The following is a 27,930-nucleotide window of genomic DNA, read 5'->3' as shown; positions in this document are numbered from 1 at the left end:
TTGTGTTTCCACCATGGCCCTTGATCGGTCGGGTTCTGCAACAAATTCATCTTCACGCAGGCCTAGTGATTCTTGTAGCACCAGATTGGCTGCGGCGTCCATGGTATGCGGATCTACGCCGCTTGCTAGTGGGGAACCCGTTTCGTCTTCCTCTACTTCCAGACCTGTTACACCAGGGTCCGGTGGTTTTGGAAGATCCTTGCCGCTTTGCTCTTACGGCTTGGCTCTGAGAGGGCGAAGTTGAGGAAGAAGGGGTATCCGGAAGATGTGATAGTTACTTTGCTCAGAGCGCAGAAGAAGTCCACCACTGTAGCCTACGCTAGAGTCTGACGGGCCTTTGAGCAGTGGTGTTCTGGGCATAATTTGAATCCGATGCAGGCTTCAGTTTCCTAAGTCTTGGCTTTTTTGCAGCAGGGTCTCCAGAAAGGTCTGGCGTACAATTCTCTTCAGGTACATTTGGCAGCTTTGTCGTGTTTTCGAGGCCGAGTAGCCAGCTTATCGCTGGCAGCGCATCCAGATGTTGCGCGTTTCTTGCAGGGGACGTTGAAGCTTTGTCCTCCATTGCATTCTCAGTGTCCTTATTGGAGCTTAGGGCTCGTTCTGCGAGCCTTGCAGTCGGCACCCTTTGAGCCGCTACGGCGGGCTTTGCAGAAAGATCTGACCCTTGTCGGTGTTTTTGGTGGCGCTGGCTTTGGCGCATAGGGTGTCAGAGATTCAGGCTCTCTCATGTCGAGATCCTTTCTTGCAGTTTTTGGAATCCGGGGTCACGGTTCGCACGGTGTCGTCTTTTCTGCCCAAGGTGGTTTCTGCGTTTCATCTGAATCAACCTCTTTTTCTTCCTTCCTTTCGAAAGGAGAGTTGTCCGGGGTCTTTTCGGCAGCTGAGCCTTTTAGATGTCCAGTGCGTGCTTTTGCAGTATTTGCATATGTCGAATGAGTTTCGGTGCTGTGATCACCTGTTTGTCCTTTTTTCAGGTCCGCGGCGAGGCTTTCCTGCTTCTAAATCTACAATTGCACGTTGGCCTAAGGAGGCCATTGTTTCAGCCTATCTTTTAGCTGGGAAATCTCCACCAGAGGCCTTGAAGGCGCGCATTCCACGTGGGTGCAGGCTTCTTCTTGGGTGGAGACTGGTATGTTTTCAGTTTTAGAAATTTGTTGGGCAGCAACGTGGGCGTCTCATCTTTCATTTGTTAAACATTATTGCCTGGATGTTGCAGCTCGAGAGGATGCCTGTTTCAGAGCGACGGTTCTCTCTCGAGCAGCTGCAGCTTCCCATCCGATTTAGGGAGTGCTTGGGTACATCCCACCAGCTTCTGGATTCATCTGCTGCTGAGGCTAAGGAAGGTAAAATTAGGGCTTACCTTATAATTTTCTTTCCTTTAGTCACAGCAGATGAATCCAGTATCCCTCCCTGCTTGCAGTCTTTCCAAATTTCACTTGTCTTTGGACTCTGTCTGTACACATTTAAGATGCATTTTCTTGCTTTATCCTATTGATTATTCTGTGTTGACTATGGTTTGCTCCAGTTGAGCAAGAGTTCAGTTATTGTGAGTTAAGTCATGCTGCTATTTCGTTCTCTGCTTTGGAATGATTTCTATACTAAAGGTAGAGGGACCTGTGTTCAGGAGGTCTATGCCTACTTTTAGTGCTCTGTATCTCCACCTGCTGGTAGATGGACTCAACCCACCAGTTTCTGGATTCATCTGCTGTGACTAAAGGAAAGAAAACTAACAGGTGAGCCCTAATTTTACCTTATGCTGAAACTGAAAAGGATGATACACTTAAGACCCTCTGCAATATTTTCCAGCAGATATGAAAAACTGAAAACATCCTAGATTAATGTAAAATTGGCATTGTTGTCAAGATGACTAAGAAAGTTGATCTGGGAACAAAGGAATTACATGGGTGTATATCACTGGGATAGTTTTCAGCAGAACTATCCTTAGAAGAATTGAGCTGCAGCCAACAATGTTGTCCACAAGGAACAAATTGGTAGCATGGGGAAAACTGCACTGAATCCATCTTTACTCACAGTTTTTTTGAGTTGGTGGTTTATGGAACAATATTGCAAGCATTAACCATGAACGAATGCCCAAGCTCCAAAATAAGAATTAAAACGCCTCTCTCAACACTGCTACCCCTTCACCAGTCCTGAACCTCCCCTATTCCCCCACCCTATAAAGGACCTTGGATATTGTCCACCGATATATCCACCAATTATATTATGGCTACTTTAGTCACTCCATGCTTTAACTCGATCATTGGTCCAAAATGCCCCCCCCCCCCAAATATTTTATTTTTTACTTCAAATGTAATCTTCCTTGATTCAATCTTCTTTTCAATTTTTAATCCTTATTTTTGAATTTTTATAATTAAAATAGCAAGGTGAGAATGAATGTAGCTTGATCACTTATCTGAAACTTGAAATCCTAACAGGCACCCATTTTGCTAGACCTGCTGATGTTGGCTTTTTCAGAGGAGGACCCGGACTGGAGGATACTCCCCTGATCACGACCGGCCAGGTATGGAGGGCAACTGGTCTGAGGAGCTGCCCCCTGGGGAGAACTCATCCGTAGGTCACATCTTCCAGAGAGAGGAGCTCTTGGAGCTCATCTCGGAGGTTTCTGCCACTTTAAAGTGTGAGGAGGCACTTAAAGAGGCCCCTCAGACTGCGGACCCTCTTTTGAAGTGCATCTGTAAGTTGTCCATATTTTTTCCAATGCATCAGGACATTACAGATGTTATTCAGACCCAGTGAAAGGTGCCTGATGTGCCCTTTCACCAGGTTAGGTCTGTGGTTCATCTGTACCCCATTTCTGAGGAGTATAAGGAGTCCTTGCGTCCCCCTACCGTGGATGCGATAGTATCCACTGTAACAAAGAAGAATATGGCCCAGGTGGATAGAGGCACATCCCTGATGGATATGCAGGATTGTCGCATGGAAACTCTCCCTGTCTCCTCAGCTCGAAACCTTGGGGTCATCTTTGACTCTTCTCTCTCCTTCTCTGCTCATATCCAGCAGATTGCCAAGACCTGTCGTTTCTTTCTTTACAACATCCGTAAAATCCGCCCCTTTCTTTCCGAGCACTCTACCAAAACCCTCATCCACACCCTTGTCACCTCTCGTTTAGACTACTGCAATCTGCTTTTTGCTGGCCTCCCACTTAGTCACCTCTCCCCTCTCTAGTCGGTTCAAAACTCTGCTGCCCGTCTCATCTTCCGCCAGGGTCGCTTTACTCATACTACCCCTCTCCTCAAGACCCTTCACTGGCTCCCTATCCGTTTTCGCTTCCTGTTCAAACTTCTTCTACTAACCTATAAATGTACTCATTCTGCTGCTCCCCAGTATCTCTCCACACTCGTCCTTCCCTACACCCCTTCCCGTGCACTCTGCTCCATGGATAAATCCTTCTTATCTGTTCCCTTCTCCACTACTGCCAACTCCAGACTTCGCGCCTTCTGTCTCGCTGCACCCTACGCCTGGAATAAACTTCCTGAGCCCCTACGTCTTGCCCCATCCTTTGCCACCTTTAAATCTAGACTGAAAGCCCACCTCTTTAACATTGCTTTTGACTCGTAACCACTTGTAACCACTCGCCTCCACCTACCCTCCTCTCTTCCTTCCTGTTCACATTAATTGATTTGATCTGCTTACTTTATTTATTTTTTGTTTATTAGATTGTAAGCTCTTTGAGCAGGGACTGTCTTTCTTCTATGTTTGTGCAGCGCTGCGTATGCCTTGTAGCGCTATAGAAATGCTAAATAGTAGTAGTAGTAGTACTTAAGCAGGGTTTTTATGTGGTGGCTTTGGGGGTTCAGGACGCCATTTGTGGTGGCCTGGTTTCTCAGGCCTCTTTCATTGGGCTGAGCATGTCCTTGACCGGGATGCTGCGGACTGGTCTCTAGTGGATCAGGAAGTGGCTAAGATAGAGATGGGTGTGGTGTTTTTGTCTAATGCCCTTTATGATTTCCAGGCCTCTGCGAAGTCCATGTCCCTTAGTGTGGCTGCTAGGAGATCCTTCTGGTTGTGGGGGTGGTCGGCCGATGCAGCTTCGAAGTCTAAGCTCAGCAAGTTTCCATTTTGGGGTTCTCTTCTTTTTTGGTAGTAGTTGGACAAGTCGGTCAAGAGTTTGAGGGATTCTAAGGTTCCCTGTCTTCCTGAGGATAGACCTCATTCGGCGTCCTGGCCGAGGTGGAGTTCAGCAATGCAGTCATTTCTTCCAAAGGGTGTGGTCCTTTCTTTGGGGGTAGTTGGGATTCTAGTCTCTCCAGCTCCTTCCCAGTGGTGTGGGGGTCCAACCTCTGGTGCTGGTGGGAGGTCGACTGGAGGAGTTTTACCAGAGGTGAACCCACATTGCCTCGGACCAGTGGGTGCTCGAGGTCATTCGGAATGGATATGCCTTGGAGTTTGCCCATTCCTTAGTAGATGCATTTGTGGAGTCTCCTTGTAGTTCCAAGTGGAAGTCCAGGACTGTTCAGGAGACTTTCCACTGGCTCCTGGTTATTCGGGTGGTGGTGCCCGTTCCGGTAGGTTGCGGTTGGTCCTCCATCTATTTCATAGTTCCCAAGAAGGAGGGCTCCTTTTGGCCCATTTTGAACTTGAAAGGGGTGAATCGGGCCCATCTTTCAGGATGGATACACTGTACTCAGTCATTACAGCGATCCAGCTTGGGAAGTTTCTTACCTCCTTGGATCTCACAGAAGCATATCTTCACGTTCCCATCAGGCAGGCTCACCAGCAATTCCTGCACTTTGCAGTTTTGAGGAAGCATTTTCAGTTTTTTGTGCTCCCTTTTGGGCTAGCCACGGTGCCCTGCACCTTTTTCAAGGTCGTGGCGGTGGCCTTGCGGCAGGAAGGCATTATGGTCCATCCTTACCTCGACAGTTGTCTCATCTGGGCCAAGTCTTTTCAGGACAGTGGCAGAGTGATGGCCTGGGTCACGCAGTTGCTGCAGGAGCTGGGCTGTGTGGTCAACCTGGCCAAGAGCCATTTACAGCCATCTCAGCATTTGGAGTATCTGGGGGTATGTTTCGACACCGCTCATAGCAAGGTCTTTCTCACAGCGTAGCGGATTCAGAAGTTGCAAGGCCAGGCATGCTCTGTTCTTTAGTTGCAGTCTCTGTAGGTGCGGGAGTATCTTCAGGTGTTGGGATCATGGGATCCATGGCGGCATCCTTGGACATCATTTGGTGGACTTGAGTTCACTTGCGTCCCTTGCAGACTTCCTGTCTATCGCGGTGTTTGAATTTAAGAAAGTGTGGGACAGGCAAGTGGGATCTCTTAGAGAAAGGAGGAGATAGTGCTTTGCTGGGGATGGGCAGACTGGATGGGTCATTTGGCTCTTATCTGCCATATGTTTCTATCTGTATAGTGGGGACTGCCTGAGGCATCCTCGTGAACGTTTGGGCACCACATATGCTAAGCACCCTGCTTGGGGGGGGGGCCCATTGTGCAGGTCATGTCACCCAGGATTATTGAACCGTCGAGGAGTCAATCTTGTCCATCAATGACCAGGGCGATCCGCCTGGCCTTGTTCCAGTTTCAGGAATTCCTTCAGGGGAAGGCAGTGAGAGTTTTCTGTCAATGCCATGGCAGTGGCGTACCTGAACTATCAAGGAGGCACGAAGAACCCTCGGGTGGCAAAGGAGGCGGTTCTTGACTTTGCCCTGGGTGGAGGGCCGCCTCGCAGATATGGTTCACGTCACAGGGGTTGACAACATGCAGGCCAAATTTCTCAGCCAACATCCGAACCCCAGGGAGTGGAGTCTCAATCCTGACACGTTTGCATCTTGATCCTGAGGTGTTTGCATTCATAGTTCACAAATGGGGCTCTCCGGTGATGGATTTGATGGCGATTCTCAGGTGCCTTACTTTTTCAGTAGCTGTCGGGACAGTCGGGCTGGATGCAGTGGTCCAGCCTTGGTCTGCGGCTGGCTGCTTCTGTATGTGTTCCTTCCCTAGCCACTGGTGGGCTGGGTTGTTCAACAGATAGATCGTCATCCAGGACAGGTGGTTTTGGTGGTGCCAGGTTGGCCTCATCAGCCATGGTACGAGGACTTAGTTTGACTGATTGTGGAGCATCCTCTAAATCTCGGTCATTGGCCACGCTTCTGGTTCAGGGGACTATGTTCATGGAGACTGTCTTGTTCTTTCTTAAGGCCTGGCTCTTGAGCAGGCGCGGTTGAGGAAGAGGTTATTTGGCCCAGGCCATTTCTTCCCTTTTGCATTCTCCATGGTGTATACCTTATTGTCCTACATCTGCATCAGTATAATAAGAAATCAAGGGCCTCAAGCCTGCGTCACTATAAGTTTATAGAATTCTGGGGTATAACCATCTGGTCCTGGAGCTGTAAAACATTTCAGATTTTTAAACTGCTTTTTGAAATTCTTTTGTTTGAATAGGAGAATTTAAATGTGCAGTGACATCTGAAGAAAACCAAGGAAGATTGGAGTCCTCCAAGTAATCCAAATATTGAGGCTACAACACCTATAGGAGAATAGCTATATATCTGCCAAAAATGTTCCAAAATATTTGTGCAACATCTGCAGTTTGATTAAAAGATGTCCTCTGAGAATTTGTTAAAGTAGAGATGTAATGGGAACCCATGCCACGTCTTAGCAATATGCGTAAAAAGTTTGCCAGGCTTGTCTCCATAACAGAAGAATTTAAACTTTCGAAAAAAATAACATTTTCTTAGTATGAATGCCACTTGCGTGGTCATCACAGCATCCTTATTAGCAGGATTTGCCAAATATGATTGCTTAGCCTGTGTGTAGCGCTTCAGAAGAACAGCACCCTGGGATATTTGCCGAGCTCGAGCTGCTGTATAAGAAATATCACCACAAAGCATAACTTTTAAAGTATCCCAATATAGTTGAGAGTCAGAGTATGTGGGCATTAAAATCAGAATAGTCATCCCATTTTTTTAAATGTAAATCAAACAAATAAAACATGGAAAAGAAAATAAGATGATACCTTTTTTATTGGACATACCTTAATACATTTCCTTGATTAGCTTTCGAAGGTTGCCCTTCGAAAGCTAATCAAGAAATGTATTAAGTTATGTCCAATAAAAAGGTATCATCTTATTTTCTTTTCCATGTTTTATTTTGTTTGATTTCTATTGATAACCTTAAGAGTGGACTAACACGGCTACCACACTCCTCTACTTAAAATGTAAATAAATCAGAAAATCCTTATCGTGATAGAGATAAGCTGTAAAATGCCAACTTGGATGAGTATCACTCAACAAATCTAATTCAAGATGAATCCAAATTATGAAGTGATCTGAAACAGCCAACGGCCTATCTCCGCATTCACTACCTTAGAACATAAGATTGCAAAATCAAAATATAATCTATTTCTTGACATGGTTCCATGCACTCTGGATGTACATATATAATCTTTTTCAGAAGGGTGCAACAAGCACCAAGAGTCCACCAAAGCTAAGGATGCACAAGATAAGGCAAACCTTTACTAGGACCTAAACCCCTGAGCAAAGTCAAGAGGTTCTATCTTATTTAGGATTCAGGACTTGATTAAATTCACTTGCAACAAGTAATAGAACAATATATCTGTCATAGCCAAAACAACCAACTTTTGAAAAAATATGTTTCATAATTATTGGAAGCATGAATGACCAACAAATGAAAGTCCTGTCACCTGAGAGATAATCTTTAACATCAAAATCTACCATAAGTATATAAGCATCTTTAGTCACCAAATGAGCCTGACCAGTGAAGATTCTTTTGAAGCAGTACAGCTATACCTCCATGCCCTATGCCTCTTAGAGGAATAAAAAACTTCCCCCACCCAACTTCCTACAAGCTTCTTGTATTCTTGGTCCATCAGCCTAGTTTCTTGAAGGCAAGTGATATCAACCTTATGGTGTTTAAGTCTAGAAATAATTTTGGTTTACTTAATAGGAGAAGAAACACCAGAAAACATTCCAGGACTCAATTCTAGTAGTACCCAAGGACATTCAGATGAGAAAAAGGGATTACCAGAAAATAGAAATATAATACAGAAGAGCTATCTGGGTGCCCTCCCCTCACCCAGAATAAAGAATAGATAAAGAATTGAGGACACAAACACCAACAGAAAAACAGAGAACCCATCTGGCACATGGGTGCCACACCAAAAATCATTACACATGCATATCAAAGGGTAGGAGGTATGGCATTATATGTTAAGAATAAATTAAAGTGACAGAACTGCAGAAACATATGGGGAAAGGAAGAAGCGCTGTGTGTCTAACTGGTAAGAGGGAAAGGAAATGTATTTACATTGGTATAATGTACAGGTCACCTTCACAGTCAGAGGAAATGGTCAGAGACTTAATTGAAGACATCCACAAGATAGCTAGGAAAGGGGAAGTACTACTGATACGTAATTTAATTTGCCGGACGTCAACTGGTGTGTCCTTGCTGCAGGGTCATCTAGAAGCAAAGGGATCTTGGAGTCTCTACAGGAAGAATTGTTTCAGCAGCGGGTAATGGAACCAATGCGGGATGGAGCTATTCTGGATCTGGTGTTTACAAATGGGGGAAATGTTTCTGATGTTACGGTGGGCGATCATTTGGCATCTAGTGATCACCGAATGGTGTGGTTTAATATTATGACAAAGGAGAAGAAGGCATACTCAAGACTGAAGGTACTAGACTTCAAAAAAACGAACTTTACCGAGATGGAGAATTTCTCAAGGAAGAGTTGGTTGGGTGGGAGCAGCTGAAGGAAGTATAACAGCAGTGGGCAAAACTGAAAGGTGCTATTTTAAAGGCGATGGACCTTTATGTTAGAAAATTACATAAAAGTAAGAGGAAAAGAAGGCCGCTCTGGTTCTCAATGTAGTAGCTGAAAAGGTAAGGGATAAAATGTTAGCCTTCTCATATTACAAGATGACTCAGAAAGAGGACGGCAGGCAAAAGTACCTGGAAAAGCTAAAGGAGTCTGGAAAAGTTGTTAGGAAAGTGAAGAGGCAAATGAAAGAAAGGATAGCCGATACGGTAAAATTGGGGAACAAGACCTTTTTCAGATTTGTAAGTGACAGAAAAGTGCCGCCATAGCATTGTGAGGCTCAAAGCTGAGGGGGAGGAATATGTAGAAGCTGATAAGGATAAAGCTGAGCTGCTTAACAGTTATTTCTGTTCTGTGTTCACAGATGAAAGGCTGGGGGAAAGACTGCAGAAAACAAATGCAAATGGGGATGGATGTATGGTAGACCGGGAGTGATTCACAGAAGACTGTTCCCGAGGAGCTAGCAGAATTAAAAGTAGGCAAAGCGATGGGGTCTGATGGGATACATCCGAGGGTTCTCAAGGAACTCGGAGAAGTCCTGGCGGCCCTACTGACTGACCTCTTCAATGTTTCCTTAGAGGCTGGAGTGGTCCCAGTGGATTGGAGAAAGGCAGATGTGGTCCCCTGCACGAGTGGAAGTAAGGAGGAGTTTGGGAATTACAGACCTGTCAGTCTGACCTTGGTGGGGATTAAACTAATGGAAATGCTTCTAAAGTGGAGAATTGTGAGGTTTCTCGAATCAAATGGACTGCAGGACCCGAGACAGCATGGCTTCACTAGAGGCAGATCATGTTAGACAAATCTGATTGATTTCTTTGACTGGGTAACCAAACAATTGAAGGTAGGAGGGGCGCTAGATGTGGTGTACTTGGATTTTAGCAAAGCCTTTGACATGGTTCCACAGAGGCGACTGATAAATAGAGTGCCCTCAGTATAGGACCTAAAGTGACTGACTGAGTCAAAAAACTGGTTAAGTGGAGGAGGATGGTGATAAAAGGAGCTTGCTCTGAGAAAAAAGGATGTTATCAGTGGTGTGCCGCAGGGATCAGTCCTCCTACTGGCTCTCTTTAACATCTTTGTGAGTGATATTGTGGAAGGACTGTCTCGTAAGGTATGTCTCTTTGCGGATGATACCAAACTCTGTAATAGGGTGAACACCCTAGAGGGTGTGGATGGCATGTGGAAGGATCTAGTGAAGCTTGAAGAATGGTCCAAAAATTGGCACTAAGATTAATGCTAAAAAATGCAGGGTCATGCTCTTGGATTACAAGAATCTAAGGGAACGGTACAATATAGAGGGTGAAGTGCTTCTGTGTACAGAAGAAGAACAAAACTTTAGGGTGATTGTGTTTGATGACCTAAAAGTAGCAAAACAGGTAGAAAAGGCAACGGTCAAAGCCAGCAGGATGCTTGAGTGCATAAGGAGAGGGATGACCAGTAGGGAAAAGGAGGTGATAGTGCCCTTGTATAAGTCTTTGGTGAGGCCCCATTTGGAGTACTTTCAATTCTGGAGACCACACCTACAGGAAGATGTAAACAGAATGGAGTCAGTCCAGAGGGTGGCTACTAAATTGGTAAGCGGTCTCTGTCATAAAACTTATATTTCAACATTTTTATTGATGATTCCACAACATGGCAACAGCACACAAAGTCGTTTTGCAGCGCATTGTAAACATAACATAAACATCTGATTAAACATTGTGAGTCTTGTCCTCATCAAACAGTTTTCGAATCTTTTCTCCCCCCCTCCCCTGTACCCTCGCCCCCCCCCAAGCTTAACATTCATCTGCCCCATGATTCCTGCTTCAAAGATCCTATTGACCGTGCACCTCCTCTGGGCGTCAGCAGTACACCATTGCACTAGTTGGTTTCTCCTATTTTGCCCAGCCTTGTGATTCAACAGAAACCATTTCCCATTTCCTAATAATACATACTTTTATGTTCTATAATAAGAAGCCGTGCATTACCGCTCAGTCCTTTCCCCCCTTCCCCCCCGAGCCCCCCTCCCTCCTCCCATTCTACACCCCCCTCTACCCTCCCCCTCCCTTCCCTCCATGCAACGCCCGAAGCATCGTGTAGGCAATACTACTTTTGCCAGGGGAGTTTATTTAAAATTTGACTACGCGCTCGTGGCGAGATGGTGTTCAGATACGTCCCCCACACTGCTAAGAACCTCCGCTGCCTTCCCGGTGTCAGGCCCGCACCTCTGGCCTCCCATATCATCAGTTCGTGAAGTTTATTCCTCCAATGCCAAAAGGAGGGAGGGTGATCCTGCAACCAGTATTGTAATATGCACTTCTTCCCTACAATGCACGCCTTCCCTAGAAATAATTTCTCCCCTCGTGTGCCCAGACTCCACATCCCGGGCACACTGAATATTGCTCTTTCAAACGTTAGTTTAAAATTCCTACTTAGTACCTCTTGTAAAAACCTGGAGATCGCCGCCCAATATCTAGAAATACTTCCACATTGCCACAATCCATGTGCAAGTGTAGCCTCACCGCTTGTGCATTTGAGACAACAACGTGAATCAGTTACCCCCATATGAGCAGCCTGTCTCTGGGAAACATAAGCCCTATGCACCACCCGAAAATGACACTCCTGGAGTTCTGCACTGTGGACCAACTGTGGGCCACTTTTAAGGGCTGTCAATAACAATTGCGCAGGTATCTGCCTTCCCATCTCTCTGCTCCATCTGTCTGCCACCCCCTGTAAGTCACGGGCTTTTTCTTTATTGCATAGTTCTCTATGGAACCATGCTACCGACACTTGTCCCTCTGCATCTCCTTCCAGGAGTGTTCTTAGCTGTTCACCAAAAGCAACCGATAGGCTCTCCGATGGCAGCGATCGCACGTAATGCTCCAGCTGCCTATAGGCCAATATGCTTAAAGGGCCCCATCCTCCCAACCCTGCAAAAGTCTGGTAATCTACCAGCGAACCGTCCTGTTGGAGTAGGTCTGCCAACCTTATTATTCCCTTATTGAATAATTGACGAAACACCTTGGAATCCCTTCCTGGCGCAAATTCTAGATTCCCTTGTATAGGAAGCCATACATTGCTCGTGGGATTTTGTTGCCACAGTGGCAATAATGTTCTCCATAGCTGCCATATTGGACGCAGTAATATGCTGTCCCGAAATTGTGTTGGCTGTTGTCTTCTGGATGCATGTAGCAAAGATGTTACATTCCAGGGGTCAAAGTAGTTTTTTTCCAGTTCCATATCGAGATAAGTGCTGGTTTCCAACAACCAGTCTCTAAGATATCTGAGTAAACAGGCTTGATTGTATTTCTTAAAATCTGGAAATCCCAGCCCTCCAAACCTTGAATTACCCATCACCAGTTTCCATTTCATTTTTGCCTTCCTACCCCCCCAGCAGAATCCTGCCGCCATTTTATAGAAGGTCTCCAAATCTTGTTTATTGATCCATAGTGGTAAAGCCTGCATTGCATAAAGCCACCTTGGAAAAATAATCATTTTTAGCAAGTGTACCCTACCATAAAAGGACACCGGTAAAGCTGACCACTTTGTCAATTGAACCTTCGTTTCCTGTAAAAGCTTGGTTGTATTTAGCTTGTACACCTGTGAGGTGTCCATTGTCAATTGTATTCCCAAATATCGAAACCTGCCTGTCGCCCACCTCAACGGGAAGTCTCCTTCCCACATACCTCTTACTTCTTCGGAGCTGGCCAGTGCCTCCGATTTCAAAAAATTTAATCTAAATCCGGAAAAATCTCCATATTCCACTAAACTCTCCATTAGATTTCCCAATGAGGCCTTAGGTTCTGTAATAAGCATTAATAAATCATCCGCAAACGCCGCTGTTTTAAAGGAATGTTTCCCTATGGTTATACCCTTTATACCCTGATTAGATTGAATCTCCCGTAATAGTGGGTCCAATGTTAAGACAAATAGTAGTGGCGATAAGGGGCATCCCTGTCTTGTTCCCCTACTTATCGGGAAACTATCAGACAGTACTCCGTTTGCGTACACCTGTGCTCGCGGCTCTGCGTACAATGCTCTAACTGCCCTCAAAAACCCCCCTCCTATACCGTATGCTTCTAGGACCCCATACATATAGCCCCAATCCACCCGATCAAACGCTTTTTCAGCGTCGAAACTTATTAACATTGCCGGGATCTTCTCCCTCCTAATTTTTTCCAACGCCCCTAATATTCTTCTCATATTTTTTGATATTACCCTCCCCCGGATGAATCCCACCTGTGAATCAGCTATCAGCGAAGGCAACACTCTAGACAATCTATTCGCCATAATTTTAGCGAGAAGCTTCACCTCCGCATTAAGCAATGATATTGGGCGGTAGGATTCCGGCTTATCTGCTGGTTTACCCGGCTTTTGAAGAACAATTATTTGAGCTATATTAAGATATCGAGGCAGCCTTTCCCGTTGTATAATATTATTAAACACTTCCACCAGTACCGGGCTTATCTCTGATCTCAACAATTTATAAAATTCATTCCTGAAACCGTCCGGTCCCGGGGCCTTTCCCAATGCCCCTTGCTGTATTACTAATTCCACTTCTTCCACCGTCACCGAAGCATTTAATTTGGCTAGGTCGGAGTCCGCTATGCGGGGTAATCCCATACTAGACAGATACGCCTCACTATTGTCCATTATCGTGTTCTGCGCTTCATAAAGCTGGGCAAAAAATTCTGTAAAAACCCCATTAATGGCTTTATCTGTATGATGTCTGTTACCCTTGGAGTCTATCAGTGTGGTCACCTTTGTCCGTCCTTTGTTTCCTTTGACTAAACGAGCCAATAAGCCACTACTCTTATTCGCAAACCTGTAGAGCTGGTATTTGTAATAAGCTTGCGATCGTTTCGCCCAGTCATGCAACAGTTCATTTAAATGTTGTTGTGTTTCCAATAATTGTTTTTTCACCCTTGCGCTCTGTGTCTCCCCGAATTGTTTGCGGAGGAAAGTCATTCGTCTCTCCAGGCGCCCCACCTCCCTACGGCGCACTTTTCTCTGATGGCTAACATAGGAAATCACCTCCCCCCGTAGGACAGCTTTCGCTGTCTCCCAGTAAAGATCCGGTTGAGCCCTATGCTCATCATTGGCTTCTGCATATTGTTGCCATTTGGAGATTATAAATGGCAAAAAACTAGTGTCCCTGTACAGATAAGACGGGAAACACCAACCACCCTCCCCAGAGACAGGCTCCCCAATCAACTTCACCTCAACCCACGCATGATCTGACACCATTATGGGGCCTATCTTTGCTTCTTCTACCTGTGTTAATAATTCTGATGATATTAATATATAGTCTATCCGGGACATTGTATTGTGAGCTCTAGATATATGTGTATAGTCCCTTTCTAGAGGATTAAGTGTCCTCCAGACATCTATTACTCCTAATGCAGATTCTAGCAATTGCACCCCGCGTTCCGTGCGGGCTACTTCTCTATCAGTAGGTGCTGAGCGATCCAGTTTTGGGTCTGCTACATCATTCATGTCTCCTCCTAACACTATTGGTATATCCCCCAAACCCAATATCTGCTTAATTACTCCTTTAAAGAATTTCCGCTCAAACACATTTGGGGCATATATATTGCACAAGATCATCGGTTGGCGTTCCAGTACTACAGATACTAATATAAACCGTCCTTTTGGATCTGCTATAATTTTCTTTGTTTCCAGGTGTAACCCTTTCTTTATTAGGATCACCACTCCCCCCCTTCTCCCCTCTGCTGGTGCCTCATATATGGAGCCTACCCACCATTTTTTCAATTTTTGATGTTCCCTCGTGGAGAGGTGCGTCTCCTGTAGGAAGGCAACTGAGGTCCCCCTGTCCTTTAAAACCTTTAGCAATTTTTGTCTCTTAATGGGCGAGTGAATTCCCCCCACATTCCAAGAGGTGAACTTCACATCAGGCATTTTAGCCTACTCCTTCCCTTTCCCTTTGAGATTTATTGTCCAAAGAATCCATTCCCATCATTTCGTGTCTAAGAGGGTGTCCCAGCCTCCACCCTCCCAGCTTAAAGGACTTTATACTTGTGCCACATTTCCCCTTCTTTGCCCCCTCCGATGCTTCTGGCGTTGCCCTCCCTTTCCCCTCCCTCCTTCCTCCCCTATCCCCTTTCCCTCCCTCCCCCCTACCCTCTCTTCCCCTCCTTGTTCCGGATTCTACCCAGAACCCTTCCATACTTGAGCTAAAGGTCACCCTTCCTCTTATTTGTTGTCTTCCTGTCTCCCCCACTATCTTCCATCCATGTCTCCTCTCTATCCCCTGCTGACAGTCCTACTGCTATATATTTCACCCCTCCTTGAATACTATTACTGCTACCACTACCCAATCCCTCCGGAGCGCCACTGGGGCCCCGCAGCGTTGCGCAGCGTAACATGCCTTAACTTAACCTCCCCCCCCCCCCCATTTTCAACCAGACATAGGTCATTGTTTTCATTTAGGGATTACATTCGTCTGAAGGTCCCTCCTTCCTTAACTTGTTTAACTCAACCTTCTAAAGTTTAACTTTAACTCCCTTACTAACTAAACCCTTCCCTTCCTGTTAAACAGATTACTTTCATAAACTTCTGATCATACTGTCCAATCCTTTTATGGTTCTCATTGCTTTTTCTACCATTCATCTTTAACATTTTCTCACAGATTTATATTCCCATACATCCATCAGTCTTTTCAATAATATTTTACCATTATGCTCTCTTCTACGTTGTTTTCTGCATATTTACAGTAGGAAAAAATAGCATAATACAGATATATATCTCCCCCTCCCCACACTTTTATTTATTCAATGCCATTTAACTTTTAGGTCAACTCTCTACAAATGTTCAACTTATATCACTAATCATCGTCTCTCCGATCTGCTCTAGTGGGGTATCATTTCAGCAGATGGCCAAGCTGTCCTGTGCATCTTCAATGCACACGAATTCAGCCATACATTTACCTCTCCCCGCTAATTGTACTGTTCTTGTTACCCTCTTGTAACCTTCGGTATCCTGCACCTTACATCTCCGTCTGCGTCTTCATTTAGTCTGCTGCAGGTCTCTCGCTCCCCAGTTGCTCCACAAAACTTTTTGCATCCTCCACTTTATCAAAGAAATGCACTCGACCCTGATCGTTTACTTTAAGCTTTGCCGGGAACAGTAAACTGAAGCGTACTTTGTGCTCTATCAACTTGGTGCATATTGGAACAAACTCCTTCCTTGCTGCCGCTACTTTGGTAGAGTAGTCTTGGAACACAAGAATTTTGCTGTTTTGGTAGCGTAGTTGTTTACCTCCTCTGGTCGCTTGCAACACCCGCATTTTATGTGCATCGTTGAGTATTTTAAGGATGGTTACTCTAGGTCGCGCCTCTCCCTCGCGTCTTGGGCCTAATCTGTGTGCCCGTTCCACTCGGATTTCCCCCGCCAGTTCAGGGAGCTCAGCCGCCTCTGGAATCCATTTCTCTAGGAAACTCCTCAAATCTTTGTCTCCGAGTGCTTCTGGCAACCCGACCAGTCTTAAGTTGTTCCTTCGCGAGCGATTTTCAATATCCTCAAACCTCTCCTCCAGCAGCTTGAGGCGTTTTTGTAAGGCTGGACTCTCCTCCTCTAGCTTCTGCACTGTGTCTTCCACGTGGCCAACACGCTGCTGCACCTCTTTCAGACCGGACGCTATGGTGGCGTACCGTTCCTCCATACCTTCAAGCTTCTCTAGTATTTGTTGGAATTTACAGTCCACCGACTGTTCTACTGCCTCCGTCACCTCACGGCTGATATCCGCCGCCCATTGTGGGTTCGGAGTCGGAGACGGCGGCTGGCTCTTGTCCGCCATCTTTGCCTCCGCTCCCCGTCCCTTCTCACGACTCTCCTTCCTTACTGATTTCGAGGCCATCCGCTTTTGGACTTATTGCGTTTTGCTCACCACAACCGCCCCGTTATTCTGTGCCTATTTTGAGTCCGTTTCGGGGGGAGACAGGTTGATTATTTTTATCTGTTCTATCGGGCGCCTCGGAGCAATGAGTGCACGCGTCCTCACTCCTCCATAGCCCAACCGGAAGTCCTGTCATAAAACTTATAATGACAGGCTTATGAACCTCAACATGTATATCCCATTTCCAAACCCTTCCACCTCCACAGTCAACCTTTCCCTCCATCAGTTCCCGCCCCTCCCCACACAGAAACCCATCCCCAACCCCCTAACCCCGATGCCCTTCCTCAACATACCATCAAAAAGGAACATGCTATCCATCAAAGGTGAAACAGCATATGGGAGTCACGTTGTGATGCAACAGGGCCCCCACTCCTCCCTGCCCCCTCCAAACACACCTACTTCGTGTGCCAGTTAAGGCAAAAGAACAATTAAATACAATTAAAGTTATAATGACCACAGAAAAATAAGGTCCAACCATAATAGCCTGTCCATCAACCCCCCCGAGCACAATAAAATCTGGAGAAAAGCAAATAATCCAGCATTGAATTCCGCAGAGAAGTCAGGAACTCCCGCAGGTTACAAGCCTCAGGGCTTCAGAGGATCTGGCTGCTCATGCAAATTAACTTGCTGCAGAAAAATTAAAGCTTTTTCAGGGGAATCCATCACTTCCAAGAGTCCTGCGTGGTAAATTTTCAGTGTTGTCTGATAGACCAACATAAATAGAATATTGTTCTCAGAGAGTGTAGAGCAGATGGGTGTGAAGGTTTGGCGCTTTTCCGAGAGCACTACCGAATAGTCTTGAAAAATCTGAATAGGTGTCTCCTCATAGGTCAGTGATTCTCTTTTTTCTATTGTTGCAAGATATCCATCCTCTGCTGGGAATAGTGAAACTTCACTATGATAATTTATGGAAGAACGTCCCCCGAAGTCGCCCCAACCAATGTGCATGACCTAAACGCATATGGCTGAGGCCTTCTCACAATGAAAATTCTTTACTCAACCAGTCCTCCAGTATGGTAACAATCTGGGAATCAGGTAGTGTTTTAAGAAAACCCACAAATTTCAGATCATCCCTACGGGAAAGATTTTCAACTCCACCAAACATTCTTAGCGTTGTTGGGTTTGGGAGCGGACCGTCGCTATTTCTGTCTTTAAGGCCTGAGCTTCATTATCAGTCTTGGAAACTTGAGTCTCCAGTGCTGTGGTTCTGCTGGCAATGTCTATAAGTAAAAATTCCAAATTGGACATTTGTGCAGATATTTGCGCGAACCCTGGTTCCATTGCAGTGGTCACCGCTGCGGTTAGCTCTGACAAATCTGAGGATGTGAATTGAGAAACTGACATCCCCAATACATCCACCATCTTGTCTTTGATCAGTTTTATGTGGCCCTTCTCCTTTCGAGTTGATTTAAGTGACACAATCTCATTTTAAAAGCACTTAGACTTACAGAGTTACATAGAAACCTATGAAACTTTGTAAGTCTAAGTGCCTTGAAAATATGCCTCATAGTCTCTCCAGTTTTATTAAGGTATCTGTCCATACGCTGTTCAGTTCAGGGCCAAGTAAATCTACAGCATGCGAATTGAAAATTTCAAGGAGGGAAGCAAAACAGAGTGGGGACCCCCTGAACCAGCAAGGAATACGTCCTCATTCAATCACTGTATCACGTGACTATGTCAATTTTTATATGGTTGCATACTTAGTTGCACACTGATTTTCCCCTGATTTGGCCTATTAACCATCAGCTTATACAAGAAGTAAAATAAAACAAAGCAAGTCTTGAAAAAGGTCATAGGTTAAACATTTGATAAACCGCTTTTCTCTGGTACAGCCAAGTAGTTTGAATGTTACCTTCTGTAATTGTTAGTATTAAAAGCAGAACATGTTAGTTTTAATTTAGTCTCTTATCCTGGACTTTATATTTGAAGCTTGTGTTCTAAATTGAAATATGTTGTTTTAGTTATGTTATGCTGAGCCTGTGGAGTATCTCTGGTTTTAATTGAAAGTTATAAAATCCTTTATTATGAAGAATGGCATAGTCTTGCATGCTTGAATTTCACCTGTTTGAAGATGACCATTACCTCCAATTAGATATTTATGTAATTGAAAAGGAAGCTCCAATTAGATCTTTAATTGAAAAACAAATCACCATTTTTTGTAGTCTCTCATTATTTGTTTTATACTGTTTAGATCAATGCTACCAAAATGTAATCTTTTGAAAGGAGAGGATAAATGCTGTTTTAGAGCTCTGTTTAAATGTTTTTTATTAGTTTGATTGGGAGCCCACAATCAACTGTAAAAGAAGATTATAAATTAAAACTTCTAACAAAATCTGTGATACCAGCCTTTTAAATATAATTTAAAGAAGGAACAAATTATTTTCTGTAATTGCCTTTAAAAAGCAATATACATAGCATTATTGATTTTAGGTTAAGTACTTTTTGTTAGAATATGTTTAAATAATTTTAATACTCATTTTTGTTGCTTTATTACAGAAATTTCAAGGGACTGCAGAGAAAGCTAAGGAAAAGATGGTCGATGTTGAAAAAGTAAAGGATAAGATGGCTTTTGAGAATTCTCACATGAAAAATGTGTTAATACATACTCAAAATGAGCATAAAGCCCTATTGGCTGCGTGTGCCTTATTGGCTGGTGCTTTTTACCCTCTTTATAGCCGATCATGTGCCTTATCTGTACAAAGAGATTTTCTCCAGGATCAAGTCAACTTCTGTGAAGTTCTGAAACAGGAAATTAGGGTACTGGCCCAAGCTCTGTCTGATGTAGAGAAAAAGAAACAAGATGATTCCAGAAAAAATAAAAAACATGTCAAAAGCATGATTTTTATATTCCGGAAAGCTGCTATTGTAGTTTTGGCTGCGAATAGACTTCAACATTTGGGTCAGTCGTGTAGTTCTCTTTTCACCTGGATGGAAGGTTTCAAGGAAGGCACTGGAATTATAGTGTGCACAGGAGGATCTCGGAGAAAGCATGACCTGCCAAGTAAGTTGATTAGTTTTTGTGTTTGTATAAAATGAAATATGTTTGTTTATGTTTATTAAAGTTCAATATACCGCCATTAATACAAGAATCAAAGTGGTTTACAATGTAAAAAAAATCTATAAAATCTTGTGAAAAGGAATTACAACTGTTGAGAGAAGAATTAAGATAATGTTAAGATTATACAAATAACACCTAGAAGAAAAATATATAGAAATTAGTTTATTAAGAATTTGGTTTGGAAAGACAGAGCATAATTTTAGAACGAGGCACCTGGTTTGCCTACTTAGATATTTTTATAAAGACACATGGACACACATATGGCTTTATAAAATATTAATCAGAACAAAAAGGCAGGAGTGTCCCCCTAACAACAAGACACAAGCAAGACAAAAAAAGAGAGGGGGTAGACCAATGTAGTTCCAAAATAGCTGATTTATTAAAAAATGACTCAATGTAGTTCTACGTTTTGGCACTGCAAGTGCCTGCCTCTAGAGTCAAACAAATTATCTCTGCAAGAGACAACATAAATATACATATTGTAACACTACAGAATAATATAAAAATATATAAACATGCAAATGTAAAAAAATACAAATATAAAAAAATATGAATATGAAGTTAAAATTAATGCTGTACAGATGATTAGAAACATAAATATAGGAGATATACATATAAATTAAGGATGTACATTGATCGCAATTAAAATTCTTAATCACATGATTAATTGCATAAAGTGCCCCCTCACATTTTCACCTATATAGTGCAAAATATAGACTTCAGATGTAAATTCTCAAAACTGACATATGCACTTCAGTTGCTAAACTGAAAATAAAATAATTTCTCTTACCTTTGTTGTCCGGTGATTTTAGTTTTCTAATCATCTTATTCCCTGTCTCTGGTTCTGTTCCTCTGAACTCTATTTTCAGGGCCTCCTCTACTCAGTATTTCTTTTCTCTTTTCCTCTCTTCACTTCTTACCCTAGAACATCTTTCACATTCAACTTTCTGCCATTTTTCTTCCTCCTTATATCTGTCTTGTTTCTATCCTTTCTCTTCCCCTTTCATCCCTGGGCACCATCTCCTCTTTCCTTTGGTCTGGCCTCCCCTCCCCCTCCATTGGTACCATCTCCTCTGGTCTCTCCTCCCCTCCGTGGGCACCATTTTCTCTCTTTTCCTTCCTCTCTATGGGCGCCATCTCCTTCATCTCTCTTCTCTTCCCGCTCCATCTCTCTTCTCTTCCCTTTCCTTCCTCATTATGGGCTCCATCTCTCTTCTCTTCCCTTTTCTTCCTCTCTGGGGGCAGCATCTCAACTTATTCCATCCCTTCCTCTCTTCTCCATTGGCGCAATCTCATTTCTCTTTCCCCCTCCTCCCCGGGCCCTCCTGCATTTTTTTTTCTCCAGCCACCCCGCGTTCTCTCCTTCCCTTTCCCGCATCGACAGCCTTTTCTTTCCTACCACCCCATGACTCTCTCCCAAACTCTTCCTCTCTCCTGCATATATTTTTCTCTCCTACCCTCCCCAATGCTCCTGCAGCTTGTTCTCTCCTAACACCCCCCCCCCCCGCGCCGCACACCAGCAGTCTTTTCTCTTCTGCCACCCCTTGCTCTCTGGCATCTCATTCCCCACTCCGCATTGCTCTCCAAACTTGCCTTGTACACACAGTGACATTAAGCACACGCTGCTCTGCTCCTCTGTAACTAGAGCACTCACTCTCTAGCATCCAACTCCAGCAGCAGGAAACAGGAAGTTTCATCAAAGGAGGTGGGATGCTAAAGAGGGAGGGCTCCAGTTACAGAGGAGTAGAGCAGCATGTGCTTAATGCAAGTTCATAGGGCTGCACATGTGGGGGTGGGGGGTGGGGAATGAGATGCCGAGAGCGGGGTGGCAGGAGCGAAAAGACTGCCAGTGGGCAGCAGCAGGTAGGAGAGAATAAGCTGCAGGAGCAGCAGGGATGGAGGGAGGGGGCAGCGGTAGGAGAGAGCAGCATGACGCATTAATGCGCTAAAATTATTAGCACAAGTTAAAAATTTGAACACTTTAAGTGAACAGCCCTAATATAAATACTACCATATTCATACATCATCAATTGGGAAAAATGTGTGTATATATATATATATATAATGTGTGTATATATATATATATAGATATAGATATAGATATATATGTATATATGTATGTGTGTGTGTGTGTATATATCTATATCTATATCTATATATATATATATACACACATACATATATATATATATATTTATATCTATATATATACATAATTAAAAATGGATGCATACATCATCAGTTGGGAAAAATAATCATAAATTGTTTTATATTGATGTATTTTGATAAATATTTAGATGTTGTGATGTATGAGTCACCCACCTTGTCTCATTGTTGTCTCTTGATATCTTATTGCCATGGAAATACTTTAAGGGAGAGGAATTTTACCTGTATAGCTACCTGTGTGTCACTGAAAGGCTTGCACAGGAGAGGGGTGAGCATAATTACAGAGAAGGCAGAATCTCCAGGTTCTAAACCCTTCCCAGTAGTTCTTAGTGAGGTCTTTTAGGACAGACACAAAACCCTGGAAGGGAGAAAACCTGGCATTTTCTCAGGAGGGGAGGTGCTCCACTCCTGTAGTGGAGGGAAAGGAGTCTGTCCTTAGGGACAGGACAGGAATTAGATCCGGTCTTTGCTCCTGATGCAGTAAGCATTACACGTGGGAGCCAGAGTGAGGCTTAGAAACAGGTGGAGCTGTTTCTCTCCGGGAAGACGCAGAGGTAAAAAGCCTGCTGTGACCAAGACAGGGAAAAAAAAAGGAGAGAGGAGAAGAGCAGCAACCTGCCTGAGAGAAGGAGGAACCTTCCTCACAGAGAACCGGCTGCAGGGAGAAAACGGGCTATCTAATCCAGGGTATAAAGGACCCTAAAGTTAATACAGTGCCTGATTAGTGAGAGAAGGGGAAAGAACTGGTGTCCAGTCCTCGCTGGAGAAATATTACTGACTTTTCTGAAGAGAGAGAGGGGGTCAGGGTCAGCCATATGAAAGGTGCAGAGACTTTTTCAACAGTCCTAGCCTGTGGCTGGAAGAAAGAATTGGTGTCCAGTCCTCACTGGGAAAATGTTACCAATCTGCCTGGAGAGAGAGGGGGTCAGGGTCAGCCATGTGAAGAATGTCAAGACTGTTATTGTGCAGTCCAAGCCTACAGCTGGGAGCAGGTAGGGAATTAACCTGGTCAGAGAGAGGTTCATTAAGGGGCACTGCTCTAGGCTGTGTCCTGGAAATGTTGGCTCTAAATTTATGAGAAACTTGGGAATTGTTATGGACTTAAAATGCAAGCTGGGTTAAGGAAGAAAAGAGAAACCCTTCCTGTACAGTTTTTGCATGAATTCTTTTTGGGTTGATTTTTTGTTTGAATCCTGAAGCACATGTCAGGGGGACTTGTGCTGTGTTTTGGAGACTGGACTTTGCTAATGGAATCTATTTCTCTGTGCTGACAGGGCCGGTCTTAGGCCGAGGCGACAGAGGAGGCCGCATAGGGCCTCGCACTTAAGGGGGCCTCGCGCGGTGCGCCTCAGTCAGCCTCCTCCGCTCCATCCCGGCGCTCCGCTATTTAAATTTACCTCGCTCTGACGTCGCAGCAGCTGTGCACCATCAGTGAAAGTGCTACCCGACGTCTCTAACCTTCCCTTTGCTCGTTTGTTCCCTCTGTGTCCCGCCCTCGAGGAAATTACATCAGAAGAAGGCGTGGTACTGAGGGAATGAACGCGCGAAGGGAAGGCTGGTGGAGAGATGTAAGACAGTGATTTCACTGACGCGCAGCTGCTGAAACGGAGGTAAATTTAAATACTAGAACTAGAAGAGAGAAGAGGGCGAGCAGGTGGACACGGGAGTGGGAGGGATGGGGAGAGAGGAGCATTGATCGATGGACATGGATGGGAGGGCAGGGCCCAGGGAGAGAGGATTAATTGCTGGACATGGAGGGGAGGGAGGAGAATTGCTGGATATGGATAGATGGAGGGGGGCAGGGGAGAGAGGATGGACATGGGTGGGAGGGCAGGGCCCAGGGAGAGAGAAGAAATTGCTGGACATGGAGGGGAGAGAGGAGAATTGCTGGATATGGATAGATGGAGGGGGGCAGGGGAGAGAGGATGGACATGGGTGGGAGGGCAGGGCCCAGGGAGAGAGGAGAAATTGCTGGACATGGAGGGGAGGGCAGGGGAGAGAGGAGAATTGCTGGATATGGATGGATGGAGGAGGGAAGGGGAGAGAGGAGCATCGATGGACAAGGATGGACATGGATGGGAGGACAGGGCCCAGGGTGAGAGGAGAAATTGCTGGACATGGAGGGGAGGGCAGGGGAGAGAGGAGAATTGCTGGATATGGATGGATGGAGGAGGGAAGGGGAGAGAGGAGCATCGATGGACAAGGATGGACATGGATGGGAGGACAGGGCTCAGGGAGAAAGGATTAATTGCTGGACATGGAGGGGAGGGAGGAGAATTGCTGGATATGGATAGATGGAGGAGGGAAGGGGAGAGAGGAGCATCGATGGACAAGGATGGACATGGATGGGAGGGCAGGGCCCAGGGAGAGAGGAGAAATTGTTGGACATGGAGGGGAGGGCAGGGGAGAGAGGAGAAATGTTGGGCAGGAATGGAGGGAAGGAAAGAAAAAGGAAGGAGATGCACATGGATGGAGGGGAAGGGAAGGGAGAGAGGAGTAATGCTGGACATGGATGTAGGGGAGGGGAGGAAAGTAGATGCACATGGATGGAGGGGAGCGAGGAGAAATGCTGGATATGGATGGAGGGAAAATTGCTGAATTTAAGGGCTGGATCAGAACACTTTGAAGGCAGATGCTGAAACTGGGGAAAGGATAGGGACAGGACTACAGATGGTAGACAGGACACAGGAGGATGGTGGACATGGTGAGAGAAAAAATATCAAATGGAAAGAAGACACTGCATAAAACAGAAGACACTGGGACCAAAGCGAATAGAAAAACTAAATGATCAGACAGCAAAGGTAGAAAAAAGTATTTTATTTAGAATTTATTAATTGGAATATGTCAGCTTTTGGAAATGTGCATCTGTGATATTTTGCATGTAAGTTCCAATGTTTGTAGTATTGCTGCATGCTGAGTCTGACTTCTCGAGGTAACTTTCCAGTTCAGTATTTTGCCTTCATATCTGTTGTCATGTGTGATCAAGGTGCAGTATCCTGCTAGCGTGTAGTATTTGCAGCCCTTTTTGTTTTGTTTTTTTTCACGAGGTAGTGTATTGGTGTTTTAGAGCCTGGTGTAATTACAGTTCTGCCTTTCCACGCATAAGGTTGTAGCTCGTCCTGTCCTTGGAATTAGTGCTGTTATGGTTTGGTAAGGTTATGAGTGTGTTTTTGCACAAGTTTGTGTATAGTGTTTTGCAGTGGAGAGATTGTGTGTCCGCACCTCTGACCCCCCGGGGTTATGAAAATTGGAACTACTAATTGTAGTGGACTTGAACTGACTAATTTCTGGGGAGGGGGGGTTTCATGATAGCATTGTGCTTATTATTTCAATCAGTTTTTCTGTACAAGTTTAGCTTCATTTGTCTTTATTTGAAATTTCATAAAAAATTTTGTAAAAATTGAATAATCTTATTAATGGGCTGGAGCTGGGGTGGGGGCAGGACTAGGATGGGATCCTACCAAATTGGTCTGCACAGGGCCCCGCACTTGCTAAGACCGGCCCAGTGTGCTGAATAAAAGCTCTTTATGTTCTGGAACCTGGTTATTGTGTGAGTGTCTGAGCTGGAGAGGTGGAAAGCCTGAACCGGAGCAGGAGCTGGATCAGGGGGATTTTTCCTGACCTCGTCCCAGGAAAGTGTAAGAGGGAGCAGATCTGGTGACACAAACTATGCCACGGTCTGGTGGGACATTACAATGTTCATCCATTTTTAATTATATTATATACATTTTTCCTAATTGATGATGTATGAATATGGTAGTATTTATATGTATATCTCCTATATTTATTCTTAATCATCTGCACAGCATTCATTTTAGCTTCTTATTTATATATTTTTTATATTTGTTTTTTTTGCATTTGCATGTTTGTATTTTTATATTATTCTGTAGTGTTACAATATGTATATTTATGTTGTCTTTTGCAGAGATAATTTGTTTGACTCCTGAGGCAGGCGCAAAATGTTGATCTGCAACAAGTAATTTTTTAAATAAATTTGCTGTTTTGGAACTACATTGGTCTACCCCCTCTTTTTTTTTTTTTTTTTAATAAAATACTAGCATTGCAGGCATGGACAGTTACACTGCTCTCAAGCAGATATAAATTTGTACACATAGATTATTCACAAATGCACATTGCTTAGTGTAGTTTACAGTCTATGGGTGCACTTGTGAACTCTGCCTTCTACAAGTCTACTATTAAAGTGCATGCCATTATGTCATGAAACATAATTTTATGCAGGTTAACATTTTATAAGAGTCAGTGGTTAGTGCAGTGGACTTTGATCTTGGGGAACTGAGTTCGATTCCCACTGCAGCTCCTTGTGACTCTGGGCAAGTCACCTAACCCTCCATTGCCCCTGGTACAAAATAAGTACCTGAATATATGTAAACCGCTTTGAATGTAGTTGCAAAAACCTCAGAAAGGCGGTATATCAAGTCCCATTTCCCTTTCCCCCCTGTATGCATGAAAATGTTTAAAAAAAATTACCCCCTAGATACCTAAAGAAAGGGAGAAAGCAAAGAGGTTTTCCATTCTTATTGTAAGTAGCATTGTCCTGTGAAATACATTTACTTTATTTTTAATGTTTTTACTACTACTACTTATCATTTCTTTAACGCTACTAGAAATACACAGTGCTGTACACTAAACATGTAAGAGACGGTCCCTGCTCAGCACAGCTTACAATCTAATCAAGACAGGTCAAATAAGGGATAGGGGAGCTACTTTCGTGTTTGTTGCAACTTGCATAATTTAGAACCAGGATGTCAAATATAAGGCTGTCAATGTTTTATTTATTAATTGATTAATTTATTATGACATAGCCAATGGATGTTATTGGGCCCAGCCTTTCTTATGGAAGCTGGCATATAGGGTAGAGTCTCAGAGCATGTATTAACTCCATTCTCCAACTTGAGCTCCTTAAAAAATCTGCTACAGTCACTGCAGTCGGATACGAATGATGCACAGTGTGGGACAAGAGAAAAGGTAAACAAAATGGTAAGAGGAAAAGGAAGAGGGGGAAATGAAGAATGAGGGAGGGACATTAAAACAAAAAGATGTTTTGGAAAGGAGAAATGAGCTGTAGGGAGGGGTTAGGTTAGTGAAGATGGGTGGAGGGAGGGGTTAGGTTTGCCAAGATGGTTGAAGGAATGGAAAGTGTCTAGTTGTAGAAACCAAATTGTCTTGTCTTAATCAAAACTAATCAGTCTGGCCAGCTACTGTTGGGTTGTCAAGTCTGTCAAGCTTGGCTTGGACGTATGCTATAGCTGGATAGAAGAACTGGGCATCTAGGTTTAAAAGAGTATGTCCTGCTAACCCCCAAATTCTATATAGCGCATAGCATTCCACGCTGAAATCCAAGCGTATTCTGTTGCAATGTGTGTAACTTAATTGGCTTAACAAGCCAATTAGCATTGTTAACAGTACTTAACAAGCAATAATGAGCACTAATTGGCAATAATTAGAACCTGCGCACATAACTCTTGAAGCATATTCTGTAACGCACTGTGCCTAAATTTTAATGCACGCAGCCAAAAAGGGGCATGGTTATGGATGGAGAAATGGGCGTTTTGTGGGCGTTCCAAAATTTACGTGCATTGTTATAGAATATGGCCCTCTGCGCCTAAATCTTCATGCCGGGATTTATTCTACGTTTTCATTGATATAAATGGATATCAACTAAGAATATTTTATATATCGTGCCTAAATCTAGGTGCCGATTATAAAATATGCTTAGGCGAAAATGTTTTCCATCAGATTTTTTAAAGTGCCATATATAGAATCCTCCCTAAGTGAGTAGTTTTTATTTTTTAGATTTAGTCCATGTTGTTTTATGAGTAGCTTATAGTCTGTTACATTTAGGTACAATAGATATTTCTCCATCACCAAAGGATTTAAAATCTGCTTGTAACTGAGGCACCAGAGGGTAAAGTGACTTCCCAAAATCACAAGGAGCAGCAGCAGGATTTGAGTCCTAGCTTCCCTGGTTCCCATACTTCTCTAACCACTCTAGTT

The 27,930-nt window shown here is 44.0% G+C and overlaps 1 protein-coding gene across 1 annotated transcript in view; it reads left to right on the top strand.

Moving 5' to 3' along the window:
• CCDC171 (coiled-coil domain containing 171) overlaps positions 1-27,930 on the top strand; it is a 665,674-nt gene that overhangs the window by 262,422 nt on the left and 375,322 nt on the right. Inside the window, 1 exon segment of the mRNA XM_030194229.1 lies at positions 19,188-19,692. Within this exon segment, the coding sequence (XP_030050089.1) occupies positions 19,188-19,692 (505 nt within the window).

This window comes from Microcaecilia unicolor, chromosome 2 (genome assembly GCF_901765095.1).
Source record: "Microcaecilia unicolor chromosome 2, aMicUni1.1, whole genome shotgun sequence".
NCBI classification, from domain to species: domain Eukaryota; kingdom Metazoa; phylum Chordata; class Amphibia; order Gymnophiona; family Siphonopidae; genus Microcaecilia; species Microcaecilia unicolor.
This window is presented reverse-complemented; position numbering and strand designations above follow the sequence as displayed.